The sequence below is a fragment of the Rhinopithecus roxellana genome, chromosome 12 (assembly GCF_007565055.1).
Source record: "Rhinopithecus roxellana isolate Shanxi Qingling chromosome 12, ASM756505v1, whole genome shotgun sequence".
NCBI lineage: Eukaryota > Metazoa > Chordata > Mammalia > Primates > Cercopithecidae > Rhinopithecus > Rhinopithecus roxellana.
In genome coordinates this window covers 84488679-84508677 of record NC_044560.1, presented here as the reverse complement: position 1 = coordinate 84508677, position 19999 = coordinate 84488679, and the positions used below count along the sequence as shown (strand labels likewise).

General features: G+C 45.5%; 1 protein-coding gene across 1 annotated transcript in view; it reads left to right on the top strand.

Annotated features, from left to right (window-relative positions):
* CSMD2 (CUB and Sushi multiple domains 2) overlaps window positions 1-19999 on the top strand; it is a 654766-nt gene that overhangs the window by 621982 nt on the left and 12785 nt on the right. The window contains exons 56-64 of the mRNA XM_030943020.1: window positions 57-230; window positions 4122-4304; window positions 8743-8919; window positions 10316-10495; window positions 10926-11099; window positions 14625-14798; window positions 15139-15212; window positions 18359-18470; window positions 19036-19215. Of these exons, the coding sequence (XP_030798880.1) occupies window positions 57-230; window positions 4122-4304; window positions 8743-8919; window positions 10316-10495; window positions 10926-11099; window positions 14625-14798; window positions 15139-15212; window positions 18359-18470; window positions 19036-19215 (1428 nt within the window). The remainder of the gene's footprint in view (window positions 1-56; window positions 231-4121; window positions 4305-8742; window positions 8920-10315; window positions 10496-10925; window positions 11100-14624; window positions 14799-15138; window positions 15213-18358; window positions 18471-19035; window positions 19216-19999) is intronic.

Here is a 19999-nt window from a genome sequence, read left to right as displayed (position 1 = left end):
GTGATGGTGATCCATCCCTGTGCAGAGTCACTGAGATGTTTGCTCTTCCCCCACAGTGGTGTCCTGTGGCCATCCGGGTTCCCCACCTCACTCCCAGATGTCCGGAGACAGCTATACTGTGGGAGCGGTGGTGCGGTACGGCTGCACTGGCAAGCGAACTCTGGTGGGAAATAGCACCCGCATGTGTGGGCTGGATGGACACTGGACTGGCTCCCTCCCTCACTGCTCAGGTATGGTGCATGGCATTGAGGAAAGGGCTCCAATGGAATGCTTGACTGATGGGAGGTGGACGAGCCCCCAAGGTGTGAGAGTCATTGATGGATGTGAGGGAATCAGACCTCGGAACCCTTATATCTTCCCTCACAGGTAGAGAGCACAGCGAGACAAAGTCCCAATGGAGCTTTATCCTCTGGTGGGCTGAGTCCAGCTTTATCCCCTCAGTCAGCTCTGACCATGCCCAGGGATTGCAAAACTAGAAAGGGCACAACTTTTTAGGTCAACCTTGGCCAGAATCCTGTCCAGATACTTGGTTTTATGAGTTCCTGGGGACAGTTCAAGTCTTTCTGATCAACTCAGGTCCAAGCCCACTCCTGTGCTCTTGACTACTCTGTTTCAGACTCATAGGCCCCAGCTTCCTTCCCTTTCTTATCACTGCCCCTCAACTTGTCCTATGTCCTGGCTACCTAGTGGGATGCAGTCTTCTTCCCTACTGCCTTGAAACACCAGTCCCCAGACTTTTCCTATTAAGTTCATTTTACTGCTAATGAGAACACTGACAGATGCTATCAAAATAGCAAATGTAGAGAACTGCCAGAGGTCCTATAGCCATAGTACCCAAACCAGAAATGAATGTGTAATGTCATATAACATAACAAAATTTTGCAAGTGAATTTTCCTGCTAATAGCAGAAACTATGAGGCTAAAATATTAGCACCTGGCAGCTTTGTCTTCTTTGAGGGAAGCCTGCCTGGCACTAGGAAGGGATTCCATGTTGCCTGCAAGAGGGCAGCTGCTTGTGAAGCTTGATGCTCCTCAGAGGGCCCACCTTGGCATTGAAATTAACCCCTAGCCCTTCCCATGCCAGATCCCTTCAGAAGAAAGGATCATGACCTCCTCCTAATACAGAAGCCTTCTCCTTGATGTGGGACCTTACCTATAAGATGTGCTACTGTTCTTGAAGTTTGACATTCCCAGATAAGCCTGCCTCCCAAAAGTTAGGTCACTGCCAGAATATTTAACGAGATATTCATTAGATCTCTCCAGAAGGAAGAGAGTCCCAAAGCCACTATTTCAAAGGGCTGTTGGTTTCCCAGGAAATCCCAGATACATCACTCTATATGACCACCCAGGACTTTGGCCTCTCACCCCTAATAATCTCATTAATCACCTAATTAAGGAACTGGGCAGGACTTTATAGGAGCCATGATGACTCATTTAGCTGGGCTAGAGGAAGGCCTGTTAACTGCGCCCTGGCTTATTTCTGTTTGGACATCTAGTGGAAGGGATAGGCAATACAGCATGAGAGGACAAGGGTCATGTACATTGCCTCTCCAGCCTCCTGGAGCTCTCTGAAAACAGAATTAGAAGGGATTCAATCTACACGAAGGCTGGACAATGAGTGAACCTTAAATCCCTTGGATGAGAACATGAGGGATGAGAAGAATAGGTGATTAGAAAGAAACATTAGGTATATACCACAGATCTAGAGATAGTTCCTCCCTTCCTGAAACAGATGTCATCTTTTGCAGTGGCATGTCCTGCCAGTCCTATGAAATACACATTCATGAATTCCAGGTCAGAGTTTTTAGTCGCATTGTGTGCAAGCAGTGGACCCAACTGTTGCACAACAAAACCTCCTAAGTCTTTGAGTCATACACCACTGGGCCACCAAGGCTATGGAGAGATTTCTGGAGTTTGAGACCTACTTCAGGAAGTTCCCCACCTATATCTACACTGTCATTCTCTTTACCTCTTTGGCAAATAGTTGCCATCTATCTGCTCTGCCCCCATGGTGCAATATCCTATCCAGACTCCCTTCTACCACTGAACTAGAAGCCTCCAATACTGTAGTGGGGGCCATTCTTTCAGAAAAAGCCCCTAGGACTGAACACCATTGTATTAGTCTGTTCTCATACTACCAAAAGACATACCTGAGACTGGGTAATTTATAAACAAAAGAGGTTTAATCAGCTCATGGTTCTGCAGGCTGTACAGGCTTCTGCTTCTGGGAAGGTCTCAGGAAACTTACAATCATGGCAGAAGGGGAAGCAGGCACATCTTCACATGGCTGGCAGGAGAGAGAGAAAGCAAAGTGCGACACAGTTTCAAACAACCAGATCTCATGAGAACTCACTCACTATTGCGAGAACAGCAAGGGGGAAATCCACCCCATGATCCAATCACCTTTCACCAGGTCTCTTCCCCAACTTGGGGATTACAATTCAACATGTGGTTTGAGTGGGGACACACAGCCAAACCAGTTAACCATCTTGTGCCTATTTTGCAATAGTGCCGGCTCCAGCTGAGGTCAGCTAGCCAGTGTGTGGGTCAGAGCTGCTCACCATCAAGATTGTTTCCAGGGAGACCCAGTTGCGTGAATTACATCCTAGAACCCTTCAAAAGATAAGAAAACCTAGCCAAATGTGATGAGCTCTCTTTTATTAATGTTTACATTGAAGGTTGAAAATGAATCCCCCTTCCATGGTGGGAAGCAGAATGGAGAACATGTGGTTAGGTAGTGTCTTACAATCTGAGTCTAGACTAGGAAAGGGAATAATCCCCAGGCTGAGAAGTGGAAGAGACATAAATGGCAAGTGGTGAGATACACGTGACTTAAACATTTATTGGCTCCAGCAAACTAGATGTGGTCACTCAGATGTTACCATTTGATGCCCACACATGGTTACATGAGGAGATAGATTCCATGACAGTTGTAACTTTATCTTTTCATGCAGTTGTCATTTATTCTGTAACTTTTCTCCTCTTTCCTCATGTTTACCATGGCCTGGTCTGATCTAAGGACATCTCCTACACATTTCTGTGTCATGAAATGTGTTGATCCTGCAGGGGACCATAGATCTTGTGGCTTTGTTTCCTGTTCTCTACCCTTCTTTGCCCCTTGGGTCCTTATAGGTCTCTTGAGTGGGTTTGCACAATACCAGAAGCCAGAGAAATGCAGGAATGTAGCAAGAGGAAGGGGGTGGAGCAAAAATGAAATAAGAGGGTCTGAGATGTTTATTCTAGAGCTCACCTGTATTGCATAATTTGTGAGTAGCGAATCCTCAATGAAAGGCCCAGCATCGATCACCTTGAATATTTATCATTTCTTTGTGGTGAGAACATTTAAAATTCTCTCCTACAGCTACTTGGAAATATACAATACATGCATGAAAACATCATCTCATACCCCATAAATATGTACAATGATTATTTGTCAATTAAAGATAAAACGAAACTTTTTAAAAAGTAATAAATAAATAAACAAATAAAGGCCCAAGATCAAGAGTCAAGCTAGGCAGTTGAGAAATGAAGCTATGCTAAGGAGTTTGGACTTTATCCTGTGGGCATTGGGGAGCCAGTAGAGATGTTTCTGCAGGAAAAAATTTTTTGAAAAAAAAAAAAAAAGTCAGCTGGTTAGTGATTGTGAAGATTAGAGGAAAAAGTAGAAGATGGATTCAAGGGAGAGTTTACAAGGAGGGGACATTAGTTGGGAGGCTCTTGCAAAAGAATGTTGAATGTCTAAGCTAAGACAATGGCACAGGAGAGGAGATGGGACTACAGAATCAGCTGGTGTTTGTAGGGAAGAGAGGAAGGGGAGAAGGAGGACCTGTGGCCAGTTTGGATCACTGAAATTCCAGACTGGCACGGGCCACAGAGCCTTTCCTCTGCTTTCTTGCTTCCCCTCCCTGTGTGGTTCCCGGGGACTTACCCATGGCCTCAGATCTTTGTGTTCTTCCATCATTGCACAGGGAGACAGGAGCATGTGCAGGTAACTTGTGCTAGGCCTCATTCATGGGACCCACTGCTTCCTCTTAGTCACATCCCAGTATCTTTCTCCCCTGCTTCTCCACTCCCTTTTCTTCCCTGAAAAACAATGGGGTTTGTGTGGTTCTGGTCCATAGGAACTAGCATGGGAGTTTGCGGTGACCCTGGGATCCCGGCTCATGGCATCCGTTTGGGGGACAGCTTTGATCCAGGCACTGTGATGCGCTTCAGCTGTGAAGCTGGCCACGTGCTCCGGGGATCGTCAGAGCGCACCTGTCAAGCCAACGGCTCGTGGAGCGGCTCGCAGCCTGAGTGTGGAGGTAATGTATGTGACCATTCTGCTTCTCCCCTTTGCCCAGTCCTAAAGCTCGCCCCTACTCCTGCTCTTATTCCCAGGCACCTGCCCTCACAGAGGAAACCATGGCCCCATTTGAACCCTCAGCCTGGCTGATAGGGACTGCAACAGAAAATTCATGTGCATATTCATTAGTAATCAAAAGACAAACATATTCCCACCCTCACCTCAAAAGGGAAGAAATAAAAAAAAGACTGAATTTGACTCACTATATCCTTCATTTCTCATATAGTTTCATGCAGCAGCTATATGCCAAGTGCTGTGGAATGGGAACACAATGGTGACCAAGATGGACATTGCCATGGTCTGGATGTTTGTGACCTCCCAAAATCATATGTTGAAACCTGGTCACCCAGTGATAGTATTAGCAGGCGGGGTCTTGGGAAGTTGTTAGGTCATGGAATGGCATTAGTTCTCTTATTGAGAAAAGAAAATACCTTAGAAAGCTCCCTTTCCCTTGTGCCATGTGAGGACACAGCAAGAGACACCGTGTCCGAGTCTGAACAGATGGAGACACACATCTTGCTCTCCTGGGGCTTACAGTCTAAGGGAAGAGGCTACATGAAACAAATATTCAGTGTGCCAAAAGATATACAAATCCAATTTTAGAAAACTCTCAATGTAATCTAGGCCCTCAGTGATGTTGCCTGAGGTAGTGCCAGTGGGATAAATTATCATTTTTCCATATATTCCCAAGTTTCTGGGGAAAAAAAATATATTTTTTAAATCTCTCTCTCCTCTTGCAGCTGGTCCCCAAATCTCTCTGTCTCTCTCTTTCTAAAATTCAGCCTGCATAGTACTCTCCTAGGCAGGAAGCAGGTTTAACAGCTGAGAGTAAGGTTGAGTGAGAAGATCTGGAAGAGGAAGGAGATGATATGAAATAATCATCTAGCAAGATATGAGTGGAATGGAATTGGGAAGTGTGTAATGGCCAGGCAGCACTGAGCACTCACTTAAGGTGGGGGATCATTAATTTAAAGTGAGAGCAGTCAGCATGGGACCGTGTTTTTGTTCAAGCTCATTTTGCTACCTAGTTGTGGGCACAGAGCAGATAGTGCATTGGGTACAGAGCTGGAGATTTGCCAAGCAACTAAGACATTGGCAGAAGCGGCAAGGGAAAAGAGGGTGAATGTGAGGCAGAGATGATGATGGATCTTGGCATTTAAGCTGGGTAAGGAGGGAGCGGATGTTTGAGTGGAGTAAAAGGCAGTGAGAAAGTGGTAGGATCAATGGATTAGAGGTCACCATATGACCAAATAATCACCAGAAAACGAATTCCAGAGGGAGGGAGCTGAGGGGACAAGAGGCGGTGGTTAGAGAGCAGGCTGCTGGAAACTGAGATTGTGGAGTAGTCCTGCAGAGCAAGGGGAGATGTGCTAGCCCAGGGGAATCCAATCTTTTGGTTCCCTGGGCCACACTGGAAGAAGAATTATGTAGGGCTACACATAAAATACACTAACACCAACAATAGCTGATGAGCTGAAAAAAAATCACAAGAAGGTCTCATAATGTTTTAAGAAAGTATATGAATTTGTGTCGGGCCGTATTCAAAGCCGCCCTGGGCCACATGCAGCCTGTGGGTTGCAGGTTGGACAGGTTTTCTCTAACCCGTCACCACCAGGGGACTCCTGCCTAGGAAATGAAACAATGGCGTCAGAGCCCTCTCCCACTTGTCTCCCCAAAATCCTGCCTTTTCTGGGAGTACTATTTGCAAAGTTAGTTTCTATAGAATTTTGCAGGCATAGCAAGAGAGGTTTGTGGCATTGGGAGAGTGTAATGCAAGGGAGAATTTAGTATATTCTCGCATATGAATGTGACCCACATCCACATCCACACCACTGAGATCCCAGCGTGGAGTCAGTTACCATGTCAGTTACCTGAATTTTCAGAGACAGAAAGTGAATGGTTATGAGTTTGGACCCAGAAGTGAATGTTTGTTAAATGAAAGAGAGAGAGAATACACATATGCACACAGCTCTGATGACTGCTCTTGACAAACTCCTACCTGTCCTTAAAGGTTCTACTCAAACTCCTATCTCCAGCCCCAATAAACTGCTTCCTTCTTAGTGCTTTTTCTTTTCAACTATAACATTTAATATGTCATACCTTAATTCATCTGTTGATAGGTAGATTTCTTAGAATAGAATAAGCTCCTCAAGGGCAGGGGACATAGCCTGGTCATTGTTGTATTCTGGGCACCTAGGCAGCACGAATGTTCATCGAATGAATGAATGCCAAGGCCTATCTGTTGTGCTAATTGTATAGGAATCATTTTGTAGATTTTATTTTGGGACCACATAAATGTTGTACATATTCAGAAAATTAAATCAAAGATTAGAAACATGCGATCTCTAAATATTAGAATCCTTATGGAAACAAATGAACCTAACTATGTATCAAGTTGATGACTTAATAACCCCAATAATTATTTCAACTGACTTGAAAAAAATGGAATTTGACTGCGGTGTGTATCCTAAGGACAAAGAGAACTACAAAAGAATCTTAAACTGTTTTTAGCAATCATATTGTTAACAATAACATTGATATTACTATCCTGAAACTATTGTATATGCAATACCATAATATATATGGATAAAACAAACACAAGTTATAAGTTATTTATTATCATTAAGAAGATTTTCAGAATAAAAGAGAGAAAATATAAAAATTTAAAAGTTAGGGAAAAAACTTTAATCCTAAATTTGGATTGATAATATCAGTATAAACTCATAATACATTTTCTCTTTTTAATTATGTTTTATTTGTTCAAATGTATGGGGTACATGTGAATTTTTGTTTTATATATACATATAATGCACAGTGGTCAAGTCAGGGCATTTAGAGTATCCATCACCCAAGTACAATACATTTTTGACTCCAGTCTCCCTACTCTGATATCAAGCATTGAACTTATTTCTTCTTTCTAACTGCATTTCCATGCCCTTTAACCCACTTCTCTTCATCCTCCTGACTCACCCTTCCCAGTCTCTATTATCTGTTTTTCCACTGTCTACCTCCACATGATCCCAGTGTATTTTCAATTTAAGAAGTTATTTTGCCAGCTCTGACTCTAAAAGTCTAGAATCAATGACCAGGTCAGTGGCAATGAGTACTCTTAGTGCCTGGATTGTGGTCCGTTCTCCATTAAAATAAACTAGACTCTTTGGAGAAATGACTAATTTCCAGGCTGGTGCAGGAAATATACAAGACAAATACGGAACATCTTGTCAATCCAGCAAGGATTCCACCAAAGATAACTGAGGTCATGTTAATGGGACTCGGGAGCCAACTGGAAGAGGCTCCTGTTGGCTAAAGATGGAGAATCTGAGCATCAATAAGAATAATAATGCCAATGGATGGGAACATAAAAAATATCTTTAGACCCATGAGTTCAAAATGATTCTTAAATAAACACATTGGTCACCTTTGGAGTTTGCTAGGAAACCAACTCATTATTCTGACATTTGATTTAAAATAAAAACCACACACAAAAAATCAAGCATTATCTTGCCTTCCTATATGAACAGTATTTCAGGATAAGCAAATATTTGATGATAGAAAATTTCTTTCTTAAAGAACTCTAGCTAATGCAGAAAGAATGATAGAATATCACCACTTTCCAATCCCTAATGAAATAATGAATCTGGTCACTGACTGCTAAAACTATTAAGTGAAAAACTAATGGAAACCTCATAATGCCACATTAGGCAGATAAGCTGGAAATCATTGATGAGCCTCAACATCATGAACCAGAAAACACCCAGACATTCTGTGCTTCCTGATCCAATGCAGAAGGAAAGGCCCAAAACCACCTATGAATACCATTGCCAAAAGGTGGAAGTTGATTACAGGAAGGAACTACAGGGGATAGAGGAATATGTTAAACTATATCTCATTGATGCAGTTAGCAAAATCCAGAAAGTGTGACGTTCTACATGACAGATGTTCTGGTTTCTGTAACAAATAAATTATAGAAGCAGAAATAATCGTCTCTGGGTTTAAAGTCTTAGAGACGTGTCAACCAAATGTCATATGTGGACCCTATTTGGATCCTGATTCAAACAAATCAACTGTTAAAAAAAGAGAAAGACAACTGAGGAAAATCAAGCACTGATTGGATATTTGGTGATATTACGCAATTGTGTTCAAAATTTTAAGGACAATAATATAATAGATCATCTTTTTTCTTTAAAAAACTGGAATTTGTTGAGAAAATTCGAAAGATTCATAGGGGTCTCTCCTTCCTGTCTAGGGGTGAGATAATTCGATACAAAAGCAGCATGAGAGGCATTTCTATCCACGGGGTCCCAAGGTAGCATGTGGCTTCCACTGGGCAGTTCTTAGTCCCCCCAGATGATGACCACCATTGTTCTGTTGAATAACATGTATTTTTGTCTTCCTAGTGATCTCTTGTGGGAACCCTGGGACTCCAAGTAATGCCCGAGTCGTGTTCAGTGATGGCCTGGTTTTCTCCAGCTCTATCGTCTATGAGTGCCGGGAAGGATACTACGCCACAGGCCTGCTCAGCCGTCACTGCTCAGTCAATGGTACCTGGACAGGCAGTGACCCTGAGTGCCTCGGTGAGAGCCCAGGCCCTATGGGCTCCATGGCCAACAGTGGCCCAGATCCTGCATGCCAGAGAAGAAGGCTGTCCATGGAAGATGGTGCAGGATGGTTGGGATGGTGGGACTTGAGCCTGAACGAGAATCACATGCATAGCCTCTGTTGAGCATATGCTGTGTGGCAGCCACTGAGCGAAGTACTTTGTTTCATATGCACATGTCGTTTGATCTTCACCATAACTCCAGGAAGTAGCTACTGTTATCCCCATTTTATATATGAGATGGCTGACTCTCACAGAGGCAGAGAATGTATATTGGCCATTTCTCAGGCTCTAGCCAATTCCTTGGGCTTTCCCTTTTCTCTCTTAGGATCAAACCCCATAGCTCAACCTGATTCTCTTTTCACTTCAAAGATGCGGCTCTCCGCCATCTTTGTTGCTTCGTTCTCTCCTTGTACTCGACCCCACCCAGTAGGGGTTCCTGAGCACAGTGTAGGCTCTCAGCTCCCATTTCTTGCTTCTCTCAAGGGTCGTCCCAGACCTTTTCCAGGAAAAGTGAGTCACTGTGGGATCCAGATGGAGGGAAGAGATGGGATGAGGAAATGTGACAAGATTCTCCCTGTCAAAGCCCTAGTCTGTAATTTCAGCTCCGTCTGAAATCCCGTGTCAAGTTCACTTTGGTTTTGAGACCAGAGCTCACCAAGCCCCACCCTCAATTATATGATGACATAGGCATAACCCTTTCATGGGCCATAAGACCCTGCTTCCAGGCTGTCGTCCCTACAAGTCCTCTGTAGGTGCTGTTGGGCCTACAGAGGCCTTCTAGGTACAACAGCAGGTGATAAGATGTACCCCTCAGCAGACAAATCAATTGTCTTATGTGATTCATTAATATACCTGAGGCTCTTCAAACAGAAAACTCCCTTTCCCTGGGCCCCAGACTCTTTTAGGAACTGAGCCCTCTGGATACTTCCTCTTAGAGGGGACACTTTGAATAAGGTGAACCTTCATAGCCCAAGTTGCAGTGGTACCTAAGGACAGTGTGGGCAAGAACAGGGCTAATGCCAGGGATTTGACCAAACAAAATTTAAAATGGGCAAGCTGGTGTGGTGGCTCCTGCCTGTAGTCCCAGCTACTCAGAAGACTGAGGTGGGAGGATTGCATGAGCCTAGGAGTTTGAGGCTGCAGTGAGCCATGACTGCCTCTGCACTCCAGCCTGGGTGACAGAGTGAGACCCTGACTTAAAAAAAAAGAAATTTACAATGGGTAATGTCCAACTGGGATCCTGTGAGGAGACAGGGCATCCCTGATCTGACAGTTTCCATTCTTGGATGCGTGCAGGGAGTGATAGGGATGGTATTGGAGAAGTGGGGTCCCGGCTGGGAGTGAACAATGCTGTATCTCTCTTATCCTAGTCATAAACTGTGGTGACCCTGGGATTCCAGCCAATGGCCTTCGACTGGGCAATGACTTCAGGTACAACAAAACTGTGACATATCATTGTGTCCCTGGCTATATGATGGAGTCACACAGAGTATCTGTGCTGAGCTGCACCAAGGACCGGACATGGAATGGAACCAAGCCCGTCTGCAAAGGTGTGTCTGGGGCTGCAGATGTGGACAGAGGGCCAAAAAGATACAAAAGTGAGATGTAGGCCCTGAGCATCTATCTAGAGGGGTGAGGGGTGAAAGGCCAACCCTAACATCTTATCAGGGAACGTTCAAGGTGAGAAAACTGTCCCCTGAACATCTGCCAGGAGAGAATCAGAAGTACCAAGATAAGGCCTGGGCCATGAACATTGAGGGGAGGGTCCCGCACACAGAGGACTGGGTTGTCACACTTGAGAGAGGGCATTGTAAGGTACAAAAAGATCAGAACTCCCACAGTAAGAGGGCCCCATTCTGGTTCTTCCTGCTTAGCCCAGGCTCCAGGTGGGTGCAGGGTAGTCGGTGATATCAATGATGGTGATGCGGGCTGGTTTTCCAGGACAGCATCAGAACTCAGCCTTCTTTGGTCTCCCTCCAGCTCTCATGTGCAAGCCGCCTCCACTCATCCCCAATGGGAAGGTGGTGGGGTCTGACTTCATGTGGGGCTCAAGTGTGACTTATGCCTGCCTGGAGGGGTACCAGCTCTCCCTGCCCGCGGTGCTCACCTGTGAGGGAAATGGGTCCTGGACCGGAGAGCTACCTCAGTGTTTCCGTAAGTTGCTCACAAGGGCCTTTGGTGCATCCTATTCAATAGCTCCTTCCCCTTGCCTCCTTGGAGCTTTGTGGCTGGAAGGCCCAGAATCAGTAGTCCCCTCCCCAAAACCAGGGAGGAGCTTCATCAAAGACACTATCAAAGAGGGAAGGAAGTGGAAAGGAAGAAAATGAGGATCCCTTAATTGAGCCCTGGTGTGAGACACTGTCTAGAGTCACAGAAGGAAATTAAGCTGGAGATATTGGCGGTGGTTTTTTTACCTGAAGGGTTGTTAACTGTATGGAATAGTACTAAAAGATCTGGGGGTACCCAGTGCTAGATACATATCTGTTTTCATGAAAAATGGCCTGCACAGAAAGACTTCTGGGAAACCTGTGCTTTTCTGGTGAGTTGCTTTATTTTTTATCCACCTGGCCCAATTGTATCCTGAGGAGCCCCAAGTCTATTCCAGGGCTTACTCCTTACTGAGATCCCCAGTAAGCAGGTTCTGGGTCACTTATTCTTGTCACACCCCATGAATGGGCTCTGGAAGGTTTTCTCCATGCCCGTGCTTTGGACAAACAGTAGGACGTATTTTTCTAATTGCCATTTATCTAATTCTGCAGAAAACTATCCACCTACTCATGATGCTGTTTTGAGTTCCTCTGAAAATTTGCTTCCATCTGGGAATTTCCTCAGAGGTTAGGGCCAGCAGCTCAAAACTGGACACAGACGTTTGGTGTAATGTTACCCTCTCCAACCTTCACATACTACCAGGGTCAAGTCTGGACTCAGCAACCTTGCTTTTCCTCTGGAGAAATAGCTGAAGTGCCTTTTAACAATGAATTACGTCATCACGGAAAAATTTTACCCATTAGAAAATACAAAAAAGAAAGTAAAAGTCATCTGAACTCGCACTTTCCAATGATAACCACAGTTCAGCTTTTGATGGTGTACCATGTGAACCACTGTGCATTTTTGCATAGATAGTGATATGTATACATTTTCAAGAACTGGTATTGGCTCATGCTGTGTGTACTGTTTCATAACTTATATTAATTGATAGACCACCAAAACCTTTTCATCAGTACCTTTCTACCTTTCTTTGTCAGTATTTACTGATCTATGCATCATCATTTTTAATGGCTTTAAAGAATTTCCTTGTAGATACAAGTTGTTTAATCTTTTCGCACTGGTGATGAATTTAGATTATCTCCAACTTAATCATGTTGGAAGCAGTTCTGCAATATGTATTCCTGAAAATTGCCTTTCTTGGCCGGGCCCGGTGGCTCACGCCTGTAATCACTTTGGGAGGCCGAGGTGGGAGAATCACGAGGTCAGGAGATAGAGACCATCCTAGCTAACAAGGTGAAACCCTGTCTGTACTAAAAATACAAAAATTAGCCAGGCGTGGTGGGCGCCTGTAGTCCCAGCTACTCGGGAGGCTGAGGCAGGAGAATGGCGTGAACCCAGGAGGCGGAGCTTGCAGTGAGCCGAGATTGCGCCACTGCATTCCAGCCTGGGTGACAGAGTGAGACTCCGTCTCAAAAAAAAAAAAAATTAGCCAGGTGTAGTGGTGCACACATGTAACCCCAGCTCCTTGGGAGGCTCAGGTGATCTGCCTGCCTCGGCCTCTCAAAGTGCTGGGATTACAGGCATGAGCCACTGTGCCTGGCCAATGTGTGTTTTTTATTAAGCTGGTTTAATACAGTGATTTTAAATTTCTTTAATCACCAAAACCCTCTTGTCATTCTCAAAAAAAAAAAAGAAATTGCCTTTCTTTACTCCTGCAGCAAAGCCCTAGGCATGACAATGCTGGGCCGAGGGCAGTCACGCCTCCCTTCTTGACATATGTTGTCAAACTGTCTTCTAGAAAGTGTCCCAATTTACATTCCCCACAGCAGTTTATGAGAATGTTTCTGGATGCACACCCTCATCAACAATGGATTGTGCCAGTATTTTTAAATATTTACCAGCCTGAGGAGCTTAAAAAGATAGCTCATTACTTTAATTGGCATCACATTGCTTATGAGAAAGGCCAAGCCAGTTGCTCTTCACTTGTCAGCCGTTTGTGTTTCTGGTTCTTCCTGTTGCCTCCTTCTGGATACAGTAACTTCCCATCAATTAATTTTTAAACTGACTTCTAATTGGTCAGCATAGACTCCCCAACCTTCAGGGCAGAGGCTGCAGGTCCAGCTTCATTTTATTTTGCATGCGGTTATGTACCTCATGACTCTATGTACATATACAAAGACACACACACACACACACATTTGCATTATAGCATAAAGTGATGCTTGAAGTGATATCATGGTGAGCTTTGCCTTTGGTAGTCAGTTTTTAGTGACACTCCCTGATGTTAACATGGCCTGAATGAAATGGGTATACCCGTATACTACCCCAGTCCAGCTTCATTTTATTTTGCATGTGGTTATGTACCTCATGATTCTGTGTACACATACAAACACACACACAGACACACATTTGCATCATAGCATAAGCAATGCTTGAAGTGATATCATGGTGAGCTTTGCCTTTGGTAGTCAGTTTTTAGTGACACTCCCTGATGTTAACATGACCTGAATGAAATGGGTATACCTGTATACTACCCCAGTCCAGCTTCATTTTATTTTGCATGTGGTTATGTACCTCATGTCTCTGTGTACACATACAAACACACACACACACACACACATTTGCATCATAGCATAAAGCAATGCTTGAAGTGATATCATGGTGAGCTTTGCCTTTGGTAGTCAATTTTTAGTGACACTCCCTGATGTTAACATGGCCTGAACGAAATGGGTATACCCATACACTATCCACCGCACTGTAAATGTGTATCCTTTAGGGAAAGACATTTGACACTACACATCAAGAGCTGTGAACATGTTCAACCCTTTAGAAAGAATAAGTTCACTCCTAGAGAATTCTCCTAAGAAAGTAATACACATGAAAAGAAAAAACAAAAAAGAAAATAATGCCTGTGAAAGAAGAGTTATATATAACTGTATAACAGAAAATGCCCAATATAAGGGTTATGATAAAATATAATTATGGCACAACCACTTGTTGCTAATTGTGTAGCCAATAAGTGATGATGATGTCATAAACATAGAAAATGTTTACAAGATAATGCTAAATGAATGAAACAAGATTTACGATCACATGGACTTGGCTTTGCCACTCTGCACAAGTTTACATACAACTGAACAAAGACTAGAAAAGAATGTGTGTGAAAATGGAAAAAAAAGTTTTGGAGAGTGGGATTGTCATTTATTTTCCCTTCATGTTATAAACTTCCTGTAATGTTACTCCATTACTTGGATCATTATTAATAGGCACTTTGAATGTAGAAGGGAGAGGAAGCCCCCATCAGCCGCAGCACCGCAGTGGGTGGAAGCAGCTACCTGGGCTGTCCCGGTTCCCAGAGTTCAAGCTCAACTAGGAAGGGAACAGTGCAAAGAACAAAGGTGGGGGTGTGGGACTGGAAGATTGGGTTCCAGAAAGCAGCTTAGACCTGCCTTTCTCCCTTCGTCTTCCCAGCTGTGTTCTGCGGGGATCCTGGTGTCCCACCCCGTGGTAGGAGAGAGGACCGAGGCTTCTCCTACAGGTCATCTGTCTCCTTCTCCTGCCATCCCCCTCTGGTGCTGGTGGGTTCTCCACGCAGGTTTTGCCAGTCAGATGGGACGTGGAGTGGCACCCAGCCCAGCTGCATAGGTGAGAGGTCATCTGGGGCAGAGAGTATCCTGGCTGGGGAGGAGGGACCTTCTTTGGGGCCTGAGATGATCACTTTCCTTCCATGTCTTCAGTGGTCTCATCTGCAAAAGGGAGCATCTCCTCCTCTGAGCTTCTGCAGCAGGATATAAAATAGCCAGAGCTAGTGTGCTTCGAAGAGTCAAATAGGACAGCTAGGGCCAAGGCTCAGGTGGGGATCTCAGTGGGCAGGGAAGTCACGATGTGGCCCCAGTTTTCTTTTCTACACCTATTTCCCAGAGTGAGACGAGGCAGTGAAGGCTTCCATGACCATGTGATCTGTGTCTTTGTTTTGGCCATCCAGATCCAACCCTGACCACGTGTGCAGACCCTGGCGTGCCACAGTTTGGGATACAGAACAATTCTCAGGGCTACCAGGTAAGGAGGTCAGCCAAGATAGGGCCTTCCTACATCCTATGCCTTCCTGTCACTGCCGTAAGAGGACCCAGGGGCCGGACGCAGTGGCTCACGCCTGTAATCCCAGCACTTTGGGAGGCCAAGATGGGCGGATCACGAGGTCAGGAGATGGAGACCATCCTGGCTAACACGGTGAAACCTCGTCTCTACTAAAAATACAAAAAATTTGTCGGGCGTGGTGGTGGGTGCCTGTAGTTCCAGCTACTCGGGAGGCTGAGGCAGGAGAATGGTGTGAACCCAGGAGGCGGAGCTTGCAGTGAGCCGAGATCGTGCCACCGCACTCCAGCCTGGGCAACAGAGCGAGACTCCATCTCAAAAAAAAAAAAAAGAGGACCCAGGGACCTTCCTCAGGACAGCACTCGGGAAGGACAAGAGCTTGGAAAGCGCAGAAAGAAAGCCCTCTGCCTCTTTGAACAGTGCTCCATGGGAGCACCCTGCAGAAACAGAAGGACCCTAACATCCATCAGAGAAACTGATGAGAAAGGACAGTGGCGTGCAGTTCCACGAACACTTCCGGCCAATCCCGGGCAGGGTGGTTGTGGAAATACGGAAATGAGTGAGACAGACAGACCTCTGTCCTCAAGGTGCCCACCCCACCCACAGACACTGGGCTAATGCACAGTGGCAATGAACATGTGTCACACATGAGGCAGGCCCGTCGGCATGCCTGGCCCTTCAGGATGCAGGCCCTGCGGACACATCTCAGATGAGCTTTGGGAGGAGAGAACCTGAACAGTCTGGGTTGGGATACATTGAACAGAGAAAAGGAAGAAGAGGAAAGTATGGGTGTGTTCAAGGCAAGACAATTAGCTGGAGTCCAAGACTTGCCCAGGAAAATATCAGACTAACCTGGACATGACAGGCTGGGATCTAGTCAAGTAATGTGACTTATTCACTCGGTCTGTACTCACTCGGCATGTGCTTATGGCACTGAACTGTGCTAGGTGCTAGGAATACAGCAGGAACAGGACAGGCTGGGTGCCTGTTTGAAGGGAACTGCCCGGCTGAAGATGGTAAATAAATAAACGAGCTAGCTTCTGACAGCACTAGATGCTACACAGTGTGATATAAAGGGGTGTGAACGGGGTGGGTTGCCATTTTAAGAAGGGTAGTTAGGGAAAGGTGACATTTGAACTGTGGCCTCCATGATGAGAAGGGCTAGCCCTGTGCAGAGCAGGGTGACATTCCTGGCTGAACGAAAGGCTGGTGCACAGGAGTGCTGAGGGAAGTGTTTAGCAGCCTGGGATGAAATCCAAGACAAAAAAAGTGTTCAGCATGGAAGAAGGGAGTGGAAAACAGGCCAGCTAGCAAGTCTTCAGCCCCATGAGAGAGGAGAAGGAAATGTAGTCCAGAGCGAGGCTAGGGTGGAAAACAGCTTGGTCCTGGTGTGTAAAGTTAAACATTCACACACTCTATGACCCGAAAGTTCCACCGCTGCAAACATATCCCAGAGACACTCTTGCACATGTTACCAAGAAACAGGAAAGGTTGTGGGTATAGTCACGTGGTGGATTATTATACAGCAAAGACAATGAATGAACTACAGCTCTGCATGATATAGATGCATCTTAGAAACATACTATCAAGTGGCAAAGGTGGCATGACACAACTTTTATAAATATTAAAACCAGCAAAAATGTATTAAATTGTTTAGAGATATGTATGCACATATGTGATAGGATCGTTTTTTAACAAGGCAAGGAAATTAACACAAATTTCCAGACAGCCTTTACTACGGAGGAGTGTTGAGGAACAGAACAGGGAAAGAGCCCCTAGGACATTACAACCATGTCCATAACGTTCTAGCTCTTAAGTTGCATGTGGATTCAATCTAAAATGTCCACTTTATTATTATACTTTATATGTGTTCCATATATTACTTTGTGTATGTCAGATATCACATAATTTTTGCAAAGGCAGAAGCGTCGGACAGGTCATGCAGGGCCTTGAAGCCATGATAAGTATTTTGGATTTTATCCAAAATGCCATTTGAAGGTGACACAATCTGATTCTTCATTTGAAATATTACTCAGGCAATTGAGAATAGAAGCACTTAGACAAGGAGGACACTGTTGTCATGACTTCAGGGAAAGAGAAGGTGAGAAGTGATCCTGAACGCTTGTTCAGGATATGTTTTGTAGGTAGAACCAAGAGGACTCATTGATGGGATGGATTGTGGGGTCAAAGGGATCAAAGATGACTGGAGGTTTTTTATTTGCACAACTGCATGGATAAAGGTGCCATTTGTTAAGTCAAATGATGAAATCCAAGATAAAAAGTGTTCAGCATGGAAGAAGGGAGTGGAAATTAAGAGTTACACGTTGCATTTGCACATGTTCCAGTAGGTAATAGGGACATATGAGTGTTTGAGCTGGGAAGTAGTATAATCCAAGTTGCAGTGTAGGAAACAGATCTAGCCACATTACACCAAGTGGATTGGGTAGGGAGAGATGGAGACTGTAGTTGCAGGAGTGTCAAGTTGTACAGCGAGGGGCTGGTGGAGGGTGAAGACGGGGAACATAACTGAGCAGAGTGGGGAGGGAGGGTGGCAGTTCATTCAACAGATTCTGTGGAGGCCATATCTGTAAAGACAAGTCTCCCATCCTTAAAGAATTTGTAGTTTCATCGAGGAAAGGGACACACACACGATATTTAATTTACACTCTTCTTCACATTTTGTAAAACGCTGTCAAACCCGCCATCACATTTGAGTGTCACAACATTCCAGTGTGATTGTGGCAAGGATGGTCATCCCCACTTTATCCTTAGGAAGACTAAAGTTTACAGCGTTCCACGCAGCCTGTCCTGAGTAAATGCAGAAGCCAGAACTCGGATCCAGGGTCTTCTGACTCTGAATCAGGCACTGTGTCCACAACAGAGTGTAATATTATAACTTTGTTCAGGCTATTAGATGAGGCCTTGTGGAGGAGGCATCATATCAACTGCCTCAAAGGAGGAAGAAAATTTAACCAGGCAGAGAATCAGGAAAAGAGTTTTGCAGGCAACAGCAGGGGAGGAGTTGGGCCGTGGGAAAGTGGTCAAGGGACAGATGTAGGCAAGCACTGCTGGAAGGAAGGGGCCGATGGGACTTTGTGTCCTTGCTGCAGGTTGGAAGCACAGTCCTCTTCCGCTGTCAAAAGGGCTACCTGCTTCAGGGCTCCACCACCAGGACCTGCCTCCCAAACCTGACCTGGAGTGGAACCCCGCCTGACTGTGTCCGTGAGTGCAGACCACCCACATCCCAGGAAAATTCCTCTTGCCCCAGCTGGGCATCTGGGACATGCTTGAATCCTCTGAATGACAGGGAGCTCACAACTCCCCATGTGAACGGACATCGGTCTCTTTGTAGTCCTTATGCGTTAGGGCCTCACAGAGGACTTCCACACAAAAGCCTCTCTGATACTGGAAGGCAGTCCCTATGCCTTAGCAAAGAGAAAACTATCCAGTGGCAGCAGCAAAAACTAACAACCACAAGGCCAGGCCTCAGGGTGGAGAGATCATGCTTTTGACCCAATGACTCCTTTACCCTCAGGAAGTGCTGCAGGCTTAGGTTCCCCATGCCCAGAGTCAACCAAGCCGATATCCACATGATCTCCATCTTGGCCATTCCTCTCGACACAGAGCTTGCGGTTAGGGTGGAGGATTAGGGAAGGGGGATGCTTGGCATGAAAGGGACTAGAAGGGGAAGGAAGAGGATATTCTATCTAGGAACAGAGGAGTGGTCAAAAGGGCCCCTGAAGCCCCTAATCTCCTCCGGTCCAACGAGATCTTTCCTCTCATCCAGCCCACCACTGCAGGCAGCCAGAAACGCCAACGCATGCCAACGTCGGGGCCCTGGACTTGCCCTCCATGGGCTACACGCTCATCTACTCCTGCCAGGAGGGCTTCTCCCTCAAGGGTGGCTCCGAGCACCGCACCTGCAAGGCGGATGGCAGCTGGACAGGCAAGCCGCCCATCTGCCTGGGTGAGTGTGCCTGCTCAGGGAAGCTCTCCAGGGTGGGAGGCTGAAGGTGCCAGCTGAGCTTGAGCTGAAAGAGGGCAAAAGAGAAGGAAGGAATCGCATTTCCAGGAGCTGGATCCTGCTTCTGATTTTCTAAGGTTTTGGGTCTAGAAGAGCAAACCAGAGAGCGGTCTAAAAGGGTGCATACTCAACCCACCCCAAGGGTTGCCCCCTTTGCCTGGGCTGAAACACTCACAGGATCACATTTCATCATCGGGCAGAGGAAAGTGCTTTCTTCCACCAACCTGGAGTGACGCATTACGCATATTATACCCTTGATAAAACAGCACCTGCCTGTAGGTCCCTTGGGGTTATGAGGATGTCCCAGACCTCCTTCCCCTCTTCTTCATTCACTCGTTCTCTATTGATTGAGAGTTCACGAGGCCCCATGCCTGCACTAAGCATGAGGGATTCGGAGGGGAAAAACACAACCCTGCCATGTGGAAGACAGACATATTATCAGATTTTATATCTGGAGTACCTGGAGGAACATGGAGATGTGCCAAATGCTGTAGGAATGAGGAGGAAGGGCACTAAAGTGGGAGAAAGGAGAAGTCAGGGAGGACTTCCTGGAGAAGGTGATGTCTGAGTCCAGTCTTGAGAGAAAGGATTAAGGATAAAGGATTAGTTCAGTGCTGGAATAGCATTAAACTCTCTGATAGGCACTGACCTTACCAGATACCAGGCATTGTGCTACGTGCTTTGTATGTTTCAACTCATTTAATCTTCACAAGATCCTATGAGGCTA